This window comes from Lissotriton vulgaris, chromosome 7, assembly GCF_964263255.1.
Source record: "Lissotriton vulgaris chromosome 7, aLisVul1.2, whole genome shotgun sequence".
Classification (NCBI taxonomy): Eukaryota; Metazoa; Chordata; class Amphibia; order Caudata; family Salamandridae; genus Lissotriton; species Lissotriton vulgaris.
This window is the reverse complement of record NC_141695.1, coordinates 253,486,401-253,501,430: the sequence shown is the minus strand read 5'-3', so window position 1 is coordinate 253,501,430 and position 15,030 is coordinate 253,486,401. Positions and strand designations below refer to the sequence as shown.

The 15,030-nt window shown below is 50.0% G+C and overlaps 1 protein-coding gene across 2 annotated transcripts in view; it reads right to left on the bottom strand.

The window, feature by feature from the left end:
• The window catches only part of LOC147701320 (uncharacterized), a 186,403-nt gene that overhangs the window by 146,916 nt on the left and 24,457 nt on the right, over positions 1–15,030 (bottom strand). For both annotated transcript variants that reach the window (XM_086928628.1, XM_086928629.1), the window contains one exon: positions 1,679–1,789. In XM_086928628.1, coding sequence (XP_086784754.1) covers positions 1,679–1,789 — 111 coding nt within the window. Of the gene's footprint in view, positions 1–1,678; positions 1,790–15,030 lie in introns of those variants that run through there.

Here is a 15,030-nt window from a genome sequence, read left to right as displayed (position 1 = left end):
TTCATTTTTGAAGCATTAGGCAAGGGAGACTTTGGATTGCACTGAAGAGGTTGTTAGTGTGCAGAAACATGGTGGGAGGGATGGAGAGGGATGAAGCGCAGCATAACGCTTTTGGATTATTTCCAGTGGTCCTGGCAATGAGTTCAAAGAAAGAAGAGTGACCTTTAGAGTGGACAACAAATCAGTGGTACACATGGTTAACAGAGAGTCAACTTTTGTGATAACTGGTGCTGATGTGGGATATGTTGCTCATGGACTGGCATAGAGTAGGGCTAGGCAATGGGTGATTCAACGCAGTCTCGTTCAGAGTCAGCAAGATTCTGTGGTTTGGCTCTAGAGGTAGACAGAAAAGCAAACAGTACACAGTGACATTTTCTCATTTGTGCAGGAAAAAAACAACGAGGCGTGTGACTGGTTTTTGGGCTGGGTTTGGCCCAGTGTGCATATTTTTTGTGGATGTGGCGACGCCTCGTTGCATCAAAATGCATCATCTCCCAGAAACTCCTCATCCGATCCGCAGCACAAAGCATCATCTCAACAAACTCAACAACAGGACCAATGCTTGATGCATTCCTCTCAAGGGGCTTTGTATTGCCACATGTAGTCTTTCAGGAACTGCGGGTGCCCTGTACAGACCTTTGCAATGCAAGCACCTCATCAGCTGCATTTTCAGCGATAACGCTGGACTTCACATTGCAGTCTCCCAGCTCCTTGGATTCACCGTTGCCCGACACATCCTCAATGCAGGACTCCGCATTGCTCCTCAATCAGGATTTAAGATACTCTTGTTCAGGAGACCTAACTGGGTCCCAGTAGCCGGCCCAAGCTTCATCGCAGTCGACCTGAACTTGTGACTTTGCCCTAGTGCCGCACAACTAGATAACCACAGTTGGAGCTTTGTACTTTTAGCCATTATTTTCACTTAAATCTTGTGTTGTGTTTCAAATTATGACTGTTTGAAGTGCTGCATAAATACTTTACACATTGCCTCTAAATTAAGCCATACTGCTTTTGTGCCAAGCTACCAGCGGTTTAAGCACAATTGAATTTCGGATTTGCTTGTGACTTCACCCTGACAAGGATTTTGGTTGCTGCTTGAGTAGGATTTCAGCTCCCTCAACCAGTAACCCTATTTCTTACAGTACCCCTTGCTCCTTTAAGGGATTAATTATTTTTTAAATATATGTTCACTAGCAATAAATGCAAATGGAGGTACAGAGCTCTGCATTCTTTTCTGTCCTCTTCCCCTGTGTGTCTTCATTTGTTTAGTTTTACGTTGTTTACTTTATGCTATCCTTAAAAAGCCCCAGTCAAATATTCTTCTGGTCAAACGTAGGGATTTGTTGAAGCCTGCAACTCTCTTGGAATAGACATTCCATTAGATTGGAGATATCTGTCTAGAATATTTCACTTTTTAGGAAATGTAATTCAATGCAGAATTGTTTTCTGTATAAACAATCTTCTTGGACAATTTTAACTGAACTCACCTTGTTTGTAAGACTGTCAAACCCTTCTAAAAATACCAGGATCGTTTTTGGCACCCTGGAATAGCTTTTTAATCAACAAGTTACATGTACATTATTCAATGCAATATTATCAATTCAAGAAATATAGCGTTAGATTTTTTTTATCTAAATGTGAATGGCAATGCACTCACACATACCCATGTTCCTCTTACCTTCTTTTCTAGGTAGGAAAGGATGAGCCCCTGCACCTCTCTAGGCTCACGGATCATGTATTTCCGATACAGTGACGCATGTTCCTTCTTTTCGTAGAATCGAAAAGTCATCTGGAGATGCAAAAACACAAGAAACAAAACGAAAAGAACATAAGGATTATACAAATAATAGATAAAGTGAACAACAATGCCATAATGTACTAAACTGGGTTCCCCTCCACTTAGAACGAAAACCATGTATTAGTGCAAATTCATAATTGCTGCAATATCATTATGAATGTGAAAAATCACCCAAGTTGCAGCATTGACAGTACTGTGGAAATTCAATTAGTGTAAAATCATATTCTGGTATAAAAACAGTTTCAGGAGTCAAAACATATATTGATGTCAATTCAATAGGACCATTTTCGATCAAACGGAAGTTCAGATTTTGGTACCAAAATGTTCTTAGGTGCAATGGTAACGGAAAGTGGAAACACATTTAGGTAAAAGAAAAGTAGACATTTAGAAGACGTGAGTAATAATTCAGTGCACAAACACTGTTAGTTGCAAAACTACCATTGATGTAAAATCAGCAGGATTACAGTATATCATATAGTCACAGAGTGTGTGTGGTATGTGAGTCCTGAGGCGGAAGCCGGGACACAACTTTTTATAATTGTTGCACGATCGCAAATTGTAATTTGTTTTTAACTTGCACTAAAACGAATTTTTAAATTGATGCTGCACTTAGTTCTGAATAGCGCTGTGTGATAGCTGTTATGTTCCTGGAGGTCCGCCCCCGGCGCCCCGAGGGCTGGACGTGTTGGTCATGTGACACCCTATAATAAAAAGAGGTCTAGCACGTGCGCGGGCGTTCAGAGAGAGACGCACAGACCGAGCAAGCAAACTTATTCCCAGTGTCTGACTGAGTTTATTCTAGGGCCACGTGTTAGGCCTAGCTAGGATTAGATGCCCCGGAGTGTAGGTCCCAGAGTGATCCCCCTAGGGCAATCCTGTCCCTGTCTCACGACACAACAATTGGCGACGAGGGTGGTTGTCGATCCCTCGCTCAGGGTGTGTGTGTGCCCTTCCTTGGGTGAGGCGGCTGCGGGTGCTCCCAATTGCCCGCAGTGCTCGTGCCTTGCTCCCTCGCACACCCCCGCATTGCTCGCCTGGAGGAACAACCTATCTCCCTGGCTCTCGGCAGGTGAGCGGCGCTGGCTTGCACCTTCCTACTGCGCACAGGAGCTCGATTGGTCGCGCGAGGTCCTCCCTCCGCGGACCCTCCACGCACGGTGCCGCACCGTGCTTGGCTGCACGTGCGTGACTCGCACCTCGGCACGCCTGGCGAGGCGCTCCGGTCGGCGCCCGGTCCTGCCCAGCTGCTCGAGGGGACGTGGTGCTGACTTGTCCCAGGCCTTTACACTGCCACCCGACGCTGGGGTGCAAGGGCCGTCTGTTGCCGGGCCCATGGAACTCGGATCGCCTGAGCGCGTCTGCCGCTCTCTCCGCGCTAGTCGGAGTGCCCCTCCGGGTCGTCCCCGAGCTGCCCACAGACCTGTTCCAGAGCGTCCAGGGCGATGGCTACCATTCCGCCCATTGAACCGTTTGTGGTGGAGGGTGCGCCCTCCACTCTCGCACCGAAGTGGAAGGAGTGGGTGGACAGGCTCCTAATATTCTTCGAGGCCACCAAGGTCCACAAGGAACAGAAGCGTGCCATGGTCCTCCATCTTGGGGGCAAGGATATCCACTCCATCGCCCGGACCCTTACGGAGGCGACTCCCAAGACCCATCACACCCTAATCAATGCACTAAACGCGCATTTTGAACCCATGGCCAACCAGGATTATGAACGATTCATCTTTCGGCAAGCACGGCAACTGCCGGATGAATCGCTGGACGCATATCACTCCCGGCTAAAGAAACTAGCACTGACATGTGGGTTTCAGGACGTCACGGAAGAGATCAGGGGCCAGATCATCCAAGGATGCGCCTCTGCTAAGTTACGCGAGAGAATATTGGAGGAGTCGGGGAAGCCTCTGCCAGATATCCTCACGCTGGGTCGCACTAAGGAGCTGTCCAAGGCCAGGGCAGCCCACATGGAAGCGGCGCTACAAGCCAACATGAAAGTGGAACCAGTTAACAAACTACAGGTCCGCCCACCGCCCAAATGGCCCAAACGAACACCAACTCCTCAGGGCGGAGCCTCAGCGCAGTCATGTGGCTACTGTGGTGGCCCGAAACATCCGGCGCCAGAATGTCCGGCAAGGGGCAAGAGATGCTCAGGCTGCGGAAAAATGAATCACTTTGAAAAAGTGTGCAGGTCCAAGAAGTTCGGAAGACCTCGCCAGACAGTACACACGGTTGCTGAGCACGAAGGTACGGAAGGAGAACCCAGCAACAGTGATATGGACGATGACGAGGAGGAGCGATCCGTACACAAGGTGCACATGATTGGCACCGCCACTAGACGCACCAGGCCGCTGCCACAGTGCTCCATACAGGTGGCCGATCAGGACATCATGGCAACAGTCGACACGGGTGCCTCGATCAACCTTATGAGCGCATCCCTCTACAGAGACATGGCTACCCCTCCCAACCTTCGCCCCACTCCGATCACCGTTTTTGCCTACGGGCAGGACATTCCCCTCCGCATCCGTGGAAAATTTAAAGCAACGGTCCGACACGGGGACAAAGTCACGCGAGCCAACATCTTTGTGTCGGAAGAGGGTCAAGGTATGCTCCTGAGTTGCCGGACGGCAGAGGACCTGGGGGTAGTTACATTCGCATTTGGCGTGCATGAGGAATCAGTACAGCAACTCATTGTGGATTTCTCCGACCTATTTGAAGGAATTGGATGCTTCAAGGGCCGGGAAATACATCTGCATGTGGACCCCACTGTCCAACCAGTGGCCCTGCGACACCGTCGCGTGGCGTTCCATTTGAGACCACTGGTTGAGGAAGAACTACAGAACCTGGAAGCAGCGGGAATAATTGAGAAAGTGTCCGGCCCCACCCCCTGGGTATCGCCCATCGTGGTCACGAGGAAGCCAAAACAGCCGGGAGCGGTCCGGATTTGCGTGGACATGCGCTTACCCAATGCTGCCATCAAAAGGGAGCGACACATCACCCCCACGATAGATGACCTGATTGGGGAGATGGCTGGAGCCCGGTGGTTCTCCAAACTGGATCTCCGGGCGGGGTACCATCAACTCGTACTGGACAAGGAGTCCCGGAACATCACAACGTTCTCCACCCACATTGGATTGCGCAGGTACACCAGGCTGAGTTTTGGAATATCCAGCGCCGCCGAAGTATTCCAAAATGTCATCCAGGAACTGATTGCTGGCATCCCGGGAGTGATCAATGTCAGTGATGACATCATGGTACATGCACGAACAATCCCAGAACACAACCAAAGGTTGGCGCAGGTGTTCCGCAGGCTCCGAAGTGCGGGGCTCACACTGCACCGAGACAAGTGCGAATTCCTACGGAACAAACTGGGTTTTTTCGGATATGTGTTCTCAGACGAAGGCGTCAACCCTGATCCGGACAAGGTGAAAGATATCAAGGATGCACCACCGCCCACAACGGTTACGGAGATCCGAAGCTTTCTCGGGATGGTAAATGACTGTGGCCGTTTCATCAGGGACCTGGACAACCTGACTCTCCCCCTGCGTGAACTAACCAAAGACTCCACCCCATGGAGCTGGGGACCTGAACAGGAAAAGGCATTTCAAGACATTAAGAGCGCACTCTCCAGCAGCACCACGTTGGCGTTCTTTGACCCACGAAACTCCACGCTCATTGCAGTAGATGCCGGACCGGCGGGACTGGGGGCCGTCCTGATGCAGAGGGCTCGAGATGAGATAGACTGGTCCCCGGTTGCTTTTGCCAGCCGGTCCCTCACGGACACAGAACAAAGATATTCCCAAATTGAGAAGGAGGCCATCGCCATACATTGGGGATGTCGTCACTTTCATTTGTACGTCTACGGCAAGCCTTTCACGGTGGTAACTGACCACAAACCGCTGTTGGCTCTGTTCTCAGGCACCTCATCCAAGCCACCCCCAAGAATAGAAAAATGGATCTTACAACTGCAAGAATATAATTGCACTATTGAATACCAGCCAGGGGCGAAGAATCCGGCGGATTACCTATCACGACACCCTAGGCCTGCGACTCCTGAAGAGATGGATGAGGCAGAAGAGACGGAAGCATACGTACAGTGGGTCGTGGCGAGATCATGTCCGCGCCCCATATCATTGGAAGAGGTTGTGAGCGCCACGGCTCAGGATGCGTGCATACAGCGAGCCAAGGACCTTCTCCGAACCGCCAATTGGCAGAAAGCCAAAGAGGGCTGGAAAGTACTCACCCCTGAAGCTCAGAAGATCATGGACAGCTTGTACCACGTGAGGGCTGAACTGAATGAAGATGCGGCGGGATGCCTCCTGCGGGGGCATCGCCTGGTGATCCCTACGGCTCTTACAGGACGAGTGATCCAACTGGCACACATAGGACACCAGGGGATGGTCAAGACGAAGGCTCGACTGCGGACGAAGGTATGGTTTCCGCTCAATGATGATATGGTGGAGAGTGTGGTGCGATCGTGCGAGGCCTGTCAAGTTACGGGTGACAACCCCCGTGAAGCCCCCATCATCGTGGAACCCCGACCACAAGGGCCTTGGGAGAGAGTTAGCATGGACTTTGGCAGTCTCCCGGATGGAAGACACACGCTGGTAATGATAGACGACTACTCAAAATACCCTGAAATCGAAATTGTCACAAGCACCAGTGCCGACTGTGTCATCCCCAAAATGGAGAAAATCATTGCCACTCATGGAGCCATGAGAGAACTCAGAACAGACAATGGACCGCCATTCCAGGGCCAAGACTTTGCTGAATACCTATCGTCTCTGGGAACACGACACAGGCGCATAACACCCCGGTGGCCTCAAGCTAATGGGGAGGCCGAGAGGTTCATGAGGACTTTGAATAAAGTTATTCGCATTGCCCACGACAAAGGACAGTCAGTGGAAATGGCCATTTTCACATTTCTCCGAAGTTATCGACAAACCCCACACTCCACAACTGGGGTGGCCCCCGCACACCTCCTTCTAGGAAGGGTGATAACTGACTCCATCCCTCATCACCCACGGTGGGCCCCGGCAATGATAAATGAACACGCGGTGGAGAAGAAGAGAAACTCTGCATGTGAAAAGATCAGTCAAAGGCGCCGGGCCGTGGCCCCGCGTTTCAAAAGAGGTGATGTGGTGCTCATCAGAAATCGTGTAACTGGAGGCAAATTTAGACTGAATTACGAGAGCGACCATGGCGAGTCATCGGAGTGAAAGGCACCTGCCTCACGGCCATTCGAGGACGAGACAGGGTGACTCGCAATGTGTCTCATTTCAAACTGTATCATCCTTCACCCCTCGAGTCAGGGCGCCAGCAAGGCCGTGAGCAAACCGAAACTGAAACCAATGTGCAGGCGGTTGAATCAACAACTCGTCAAGAGGCCCGGCAAAGCAACGAGTATCCAGTTTCCAGCGAAGAAGTGGGAGGTGACGCGGAGGTCCTGGATGAGGCCCCAGATCCGGAGGGGGCAGACAGAGAGGCGCCAAGTCACGAGTTGGATGTTGGAATGGAACTGGTGAATCAACGGGGGTCACAACGTCAGCTACGTGACAATCCCACCCCCTCCGGATGGCTGAGAGATTACTTTTCCGTAAGACTGTTCCCATTTACATATATGCATGCGCAGTTTGAACTGAGTAGCTGGTGGCGTGGCCTGGTATTTGAAGGACGCTGAAGGCATCGGTCCCAATGTTTCCAAAAAAAAAATGTGTTCCTTGTTGGTGTTTTGGTTTTTCCTTATTTTAGGAGGAATGTTATGTTCCTGGAGGTCCGCCCCCGGCGCCCCGAGGGCTGGACGCGTTGGTCATGTGACACCCTATAATAAAAAGAGCTCTAGCACGTGCGCGGGCGTTCAGAGAGAGACGCACAGACCGAGCAAGCAAACTTATTCCCAGTGTCTGACTGAGTTTATTCTAGGGCCACGTGTTAGGCCTAGCTAGGATTAGATGCCCCGGAGTGTAGGTCCCAGAGTGATCCCCCTAGGGCAATCCTGTCCCTGTCTCACGACACAACAATAGCGGCTCATTTATCCTCTCCAAGGGACTCGGCTAGAGCCCCTCGGCTCATTTGTGCCTACGTTTGCACTTCTGGACCACCCCACTGCAGTCGAGTAGGTGCTGCTGGGGTCACAACGGGTACCGCCATCTTGGGTGAGGAGCAAGCAGATTAGTGCTTGGCCCCTCCCTCCCTCCCTCCCGCCCTCCTGCCCCGACAGTACAAAAGGCTCATTCTAACGTTACCCCGCTGATTAAGAGTGTGTGTGGTATGTGAGTCCTGAGGCGGAAGCCGGGACACAACTTTTTATAATTGTTGCACAATGAAAAGTTGTAATTTGTTTTTAACTTGCACTAAAACGAATTTTTAAATTGATGCTGCCCTTAGCTCTGAAAAGCGCTGTTTGATAGCGGCTCATTTCTCCTCTCCTAGGGACTCGGCTAGAGCCCCTCGGCTCATTTGTGCCTACATTTGCACTTCTGGACCACCCCACTGCAGCCGAGTAGGTGCTGCTGGGGTCACGACGGGTCCCGCCCTCTTGGGTGAGGAGCAAGCAGATTAGTGCTTGGCCCCTCCCTCCCTCCCTCCCGCCCTCCTGCCCCGACAGTACAAAATGTCGCCCTCCCTAGGAGGCGCAGCGGACGGGCGCAGCGGCGGCGCCGAAGGTGCGCCTACGGTAAGCCCGTCTGCGCCCGTCCGTGCCAGACCGGGCCCAGGGGCAAGCCATGTTGGCCATCCCATTTCATACTCGTCAAAATCCCTTAGAGAGTTGCAGCATCCCTACCCCCCACCATCTCCTACCTCCATCAGGCGCATAAACACAGCTGGTCTAAAGCGCCCAGCCTCTCACCCCCTCTGCTGTCGCAAGCCTTCTGCCAAACCGACCAGGAGTGACATTTCCATCAGGGTGACATATCTGAACACCCGCTCTCTAGTAAAACACCACGACGACATCTTTATCCTGCTGTCTAATAACAAACCCGACATACTCCTGCTTACGGAAACTTGGCTAACCGCTGAGTGTTTCCCAGACATTCTAGCGGCCCTCCCCCCAGACTACTACATTCTGCACGTCGACCGCCCTGGAGACCGTCCTGGGGGTGGGGTGGCAGCCATTAACTCAAAGCGCCTGATCTCTATTTCCTCATCCTCCCTCCCCCTACCTGAGGTGGACAACTTGCTCATCAGCCTAGAAACTGATGCGGGGGCCCTTACGCTCTTCCTCTTATACCGGCCCCCACACCCTATGCCATCTTTCTCTACCATCAAGAGTGAACATCTGTCCAATCTTCTGACACAGCATTCCAGTTTCGCCCTTTTTGGCGACCTTAACTACTGGTTTAATGACACCAACGCCGGCCCCCATGCTACAGAGCTTTTCGAAACTCTCAACAGCCTGAATCTGACCCAACAGGTCTCCTCACCTACTCACATTAAGGGCCATATCCTCGACCAGATATGGACCCACAATGTAGCACTGTCCCAGCCAGCTATCTCCCCTTGCGTCTGGTCAGACCATTACCTAGTCGACACCACCATCACTGTCGCTGGCAGGACCCATGCCCTTCTGATGGCTGGCGGCCTCTCACGAAAATGGAGCGCATATGACTCCCAGGGCTTTCTCATGACCCTGGCTGATACCTGTCCAGTCATCAATACCACAGACAACATGGACATTGACACTATAGAAAGTGACATCGGCACCTGGCTAAAGATGGCCAGTGACCAATTTGCCCCTCCAAATAAATTCCCTTGCACTAGGCATCATAATTCCCATAGATGGTTCTCGAATGACCTCAAGCAACACAAATTGAAAGTTCGCCAGCAGGAACGGATTTGGAGGCGTAACTACTCCGACTCAGCCAGACTGTTATACACTGCTGCACGCAGAGAATATAAAACCACCATTACCCTAGCCAAATCAGAACATTTCTCCAACAGGCTCTCGTTAGCGGTCAACAAATCAAAGGAGGTCTTCAAAATTATGAATGAACTTACCACAGACGGCAGAATCCTCCCAGTCCAGAACCCCACCCAAGAGACATGCGATGCTCTCAATCTCTTTTTTGTTGAAAAGATCATAAAAATCAAAAACTCTATCCCCCCTTTTCCTCAGTTACAACCCTTGGACACATCCCCTAACAACCCCCTGACCCTCACTACACTCCCTGCCCTCAACCCCACTTCATTAGCGGAACTCGCAACGTGGGTCAAATCGACCTCCTTGAATGACTGCTGCCCACCATCGGTCTTGCGGAATATCTGTCTAAATCTACCTGACTGCATCTTACCCCTGCTGAATGGCTCTCTCAGCAGCGGTACTGTCCCTAGATCTTTTAAAGAGGCCATCCTAGTGCCTCTTCTCAAGAAACCTGGCGCAGACTCCGTGGAACCATCTAAATATCTCCCCATCTCCCTCCTCCCTTACTTCTCCAAGCTAATGGAGGCCCACGTTACCCGATGCCTCTCAAATTTTATCGAGACCTCCTGCCACCGGGAGCCCAACCAGGCTGGCTTCAGACCTGCCCACTCTACTGAGGCCATCATCCTCGCAGTCCTAGACACACTAAGAAGAAACGCGGATGCGGGGATCCCCTAAGCCCTCGTACTCCTGGATCTGTCGGCCGCGTTCGACACGGTGGACCATAACATCCTTCTCCACCATGTCGGGCAGGCAGGCATCCATGGCACCGCACTCAAATGGACCGAGTCCTTCCTGACTGGAAGAACACAGGCCGTTCGCCTGGGCCCTTATATAGCGGCAAAAACACCCACGACCTGCGAAGTCCCCCAAGGCTCCTCCCTTTCACCACTGTTATTCAACCTTTACCTTCGGCCATTGATTCACTCACTTCAGAACTGGGACATTACCGTATATAACTACGCCGATGACTTGCAGATTGTCTTCTCTCTCAATTCCCCTAATGCCGTTAACACCTTTCACACCGCCATGATCCACATCCAACACTGGATGAATCTGAATCAACTAAAGCTAAATCCTGGAAAAACCAAGCTCCTCCTCCCTGGATCTAGCCCTGCCCATTGGGGCTCGCAGTTCTGGCCCATTGAGCTAGCCCCCCCCCCCAGTCCCTGTCAAATCAGTGAAAAGCCTAGGTGTGATTATCGATACAGAGCTCTCTCTCAAAGCTCAAGTGGGCGCTGTCACCTCCTCCTGTATGCACCAGCTCAGGAAGATCCGTAAAGTCAGCCACCTACTGCCACCCCCGCACTAATCCAGGTTGTCATCTCCCTAGTACTATCCTGTTTGGACTTCTCTAACTCCCTCTACTACGGTCTCCCACAATCACTGCTGCACCGCCTTCAGGTAGTTCAGAACCACGCGGCCCGCCTCATCCACAAAACTCCCAAATGGCAATAGGCAAAACCCCTGCTCCACAGACTTCACTGGCTGCCCATAGTACAAAGGGCTGCCTTCAAGGTGGGCTGCCTCACATTCAAAGCCCTCCACGGCACCAGCCCTGCCTTTCTGAAATCTCTAATCATTCCACAACGACCAATGCGCAACCTCCGATCAGCTCATCTTCATCTGTTAGTCGCCTCCAAAGCTAAAACCAAGAAATTTGGTGGCTGTCGCTTCTCCCATTTGGCTCCCGGTCTCTGGAATCCCCTCCCTCTTTCCATCAAGTCCAGCCCCTCCCTTCTCAATTTCAGAAAATCGCTCAAAACTCTCCTTTTCGCCCCCCCCTAGGTTAACCCGGCCACTCAGACCTTACCATCATTCACTCTGTTTTTTCAAGCACCAGGAAACCTCTGTGTCAGTGCGCTATACAAATCTCACTTAACATAACATAACATAACAGTCACAAAGTTAGTCACATAAAGATCAGATTAATGTGGGCAGTGAACTTGTGTGTGTCAATTATCCATGACTGGGCTGGGGTATCCTCTCATTGTTAAAGACTGACAGATTATCATCTCGAAGAAGGAGTATCCTCTGCCTTAAACACCTCTAAACTGCAGTGTGGCCTATCTGTTTCAGGGAATCCTGGGCAAGGCATGTGAACAACAAGAAACATCTATATTCAAATAGATTCTGAGTCAAACTATTGTCACACTTGACATTTACGCAGCCATCCCCCTATGTCACTCACATTCAGCCTGCTCCTCGATATATAGGGGAAACATCACTTACAACGCAACTTTTACCACGCAGTGCCTTTACGACACAACTTTTACAACGCAAACCATTACAACGCATTGCACTGGGGGGCGCTCTAGGATAGGGAATAGGTTTAATTTACTGTCCAACACCTTCCCTACTATCCACGGGGACTGGAGTTGGAATAGTAAATTAAACTATTCACTATCCAGCGCCCCAAAGCACTATGCGTTGTAATGGAATGCGTTGTAAAACCCGCGTTGTAAAAGCATGCGATGTAAAAGCATGCGTTGTAATGTCGTACATTCGATATATAGATGTTAGACTTGGCATCTTTTGGTGTGTTCCCCCTGCCTTTTTGCTTTCTGACCTCCTGGTTTTGACTCTGTTTTTGCTGGCTTAGTGTCTATGCACACTTTTTCACTGCTGCTCTGTGTTAAAGTGCAATTGCTCCTGTTGTAAACTGTTGTTATGGATTGGTGTTTCCATGATTGGCATATTTGATTTACTGGTAGGTCCCTAGTAAAATGCACTGAGTGTGCCAGTGCCTGTAAATCAAATGCCACTATTGGGTCTGCAGCACTTCTTGTGCCATCCACAGGAGGAGCCCTGAAAAGGTAACTCAGTCCTGTCTTTGCAGAGCCTGTGTGCAGTCTGGTACTGCCATATTGACTTCCCAAGTTCACCCAGGCCCTAACCTTTCCTTTTCTTACATGTTAGTTACCCATAAGGTAGGCCCATTGTACACCTGTGGGCAGGGTGCAGTGTATGTGAAAGGTAGGACATGCCCTGTTGTGTGTGGCATGCCCTCATAGTGAAATACTGCCAATTTCGTTTTTCACTTTTGCAAGGCTACCTGCTCCCATTAGATAGAATAGAGAGTTTGCTTAGAACATCATATAACATAACAACTCATGGGAACAAGGTAGGAAAATAAAGTTTAAAATGCCTGAACTCAGAATGTTAAAATGCATTTTTATTGAGGCTGATTTTTATATTCTGTGTTTGAAAATACCACTTTTAGAAATTAGGTATTTTCTTGCTTAACCATCCAGTGTGCCTCTGATAGGATGTGTATTGACTGTCTGGCTTTGGAGTGACAGGGCTGGGGATGTGCAGTGGGTCCAGAAGGTCTGGATGAGTCATGGGTGGGCTGAACAGACCTGGGCTGCATTTAGAGTAGGGGAGGAGATTACCTTTCACCTGTATGGAGCTGGTCTACCTTCCACACTGCTGTCTCCACCTCCTACCAGGAAGCTGGGCCTGGGAGGACAGAACTGGTTTGGACTAAGAACAGACACTCCCTGAATTTCAGAACAAAGGGAATTTGATTATTAATATTTGGGCCCAGACCCCAACATTTTAGAACTTGCTAGAGTCAAGGAACCTGCCATGAGGAAGATCTGGAAACGCTGCAGGAGGAGTACTGCCCCTCTGCTGTGTTGTTGCTTTTTTGGGTTGGCCTGCAGTTGCTGCTTCTGCCTCGGGCAGTAGCAGGACTGGACTGAACTTTCTGTACTTGTGCTGAGTATCTCCAATGGCTTGAAATAGAGCTTGCTTCCTGTCCTAAAGTCTCAGGGATGGAAAGAATTCACCAACCTCTGAGTACCGCTTCTGGAACCACTGTTTCAGTTGCCACTGAGAAGGAAATCGCAACCGACTTTGTTGCTAGCTCTATGTCCTGATGGCATAGCAGAAGGCACCACTTGCATCTTGCACCGCAAACCTGGTCTCTCAGACAACGGCGAACAAAACTGCTGCCATTGAGCCACTGTTTGAATCATGAACTGGGGGCATCGCACTCTGCACCGCCTTGCTTCACTCCGGCATCCTGTTCCCACCGACACTGTCGCTGCTGCTGACCACATCTTGGCTGGGGGCACAGCTCATAAGTTTCAGGACCCACCACCTTGTCCCACACAGCAATATGGGCTGACTGGTGCCAGCTTCTGCTAACCGGCTATGTCGCTTGAACCACAACCTGTCAGCACCGCATCGAGCACTGCATCATCCTGCACCATTGGTTTTGGTCACCTGGACGATTTTCACTAAGCACTGCCTCCACAGCATTGAGAGGACACTGCACCCTGCACCTCTTCCATTTTGCAATGCAACTGCGATGGTTGCCTAGTCCGGCTCGCACCAACAAGCCAGGCACAACAAGAAGATACTTTTACCAGGTCTGTCCACGCGTTCGCTGGCCTGTACCAACTTGGTTAGCTGGAACTGTTAGACTCTGTTGTTTTCAGCATCGCAGTAGCCCCGGATAGAGCTACCGCCTCCATAAAAAGTTCAGGGATGACCCTGCAAAAAAGGGTCAAGTCCAACACTAATCAACCATGGATGATTGTTCTGAATATGCAAGGCTAACCTCTATGCAGCCTTGATCTTACAAATACCTCCGCAGTGTCCCCCACACTCCTCCCATGCAGGTTCATTTGCAGTTTTCTCTCAATAAATCTCCCCTAAAACCTCCTTTCAGACCATATCAGTCAGCCACACATGTGGATGATGTTGGCACTGTATAATCTATAACTCTAGAAATACCAGTTTATCTAAATAGCAGGCCACTCTGTCATGGTATATTAATGCAATGGGTGCAACTCTGTGAGATATCAGACTTATTAACAGACTCCCTCAGATGCTTGACAAGCGGAGGTATGCCTCAAATAAAACTGTGAATTCTTACCAAAGCATGCAAAAGATACACAAATACCAATAGCAATCCTCAAGGACAATGTTGGAAAATAGGTTAGTGAATGAGTAGGTGAAACCTTACTCAAGCAGCAACCTCAATCTCTGTCACAAGCAAAACCCTAATTAATCTATGCTTAATCCTCTGGTAACTTGGCATAAAAGCAGCCAGGCTTAACGTAGAGGCGATGTGTACAGTTTTATGCAGTACTTCAAACAGTAATACAATTTAAAAATACCACAAGAAAAATCCCACACCTATTTAGAAACATAGTTAAATATAATCTGATATTTCACACCAAAATGACAAAAATCCAATCATTAGAACTAGAGACATGAGATTTTGAAGATTTAGGAGAAAATAGCTAAAAAATGCACAAAGTGCCACTCACAGATATCTTGTCATGTGAGACCATGTAAAAGT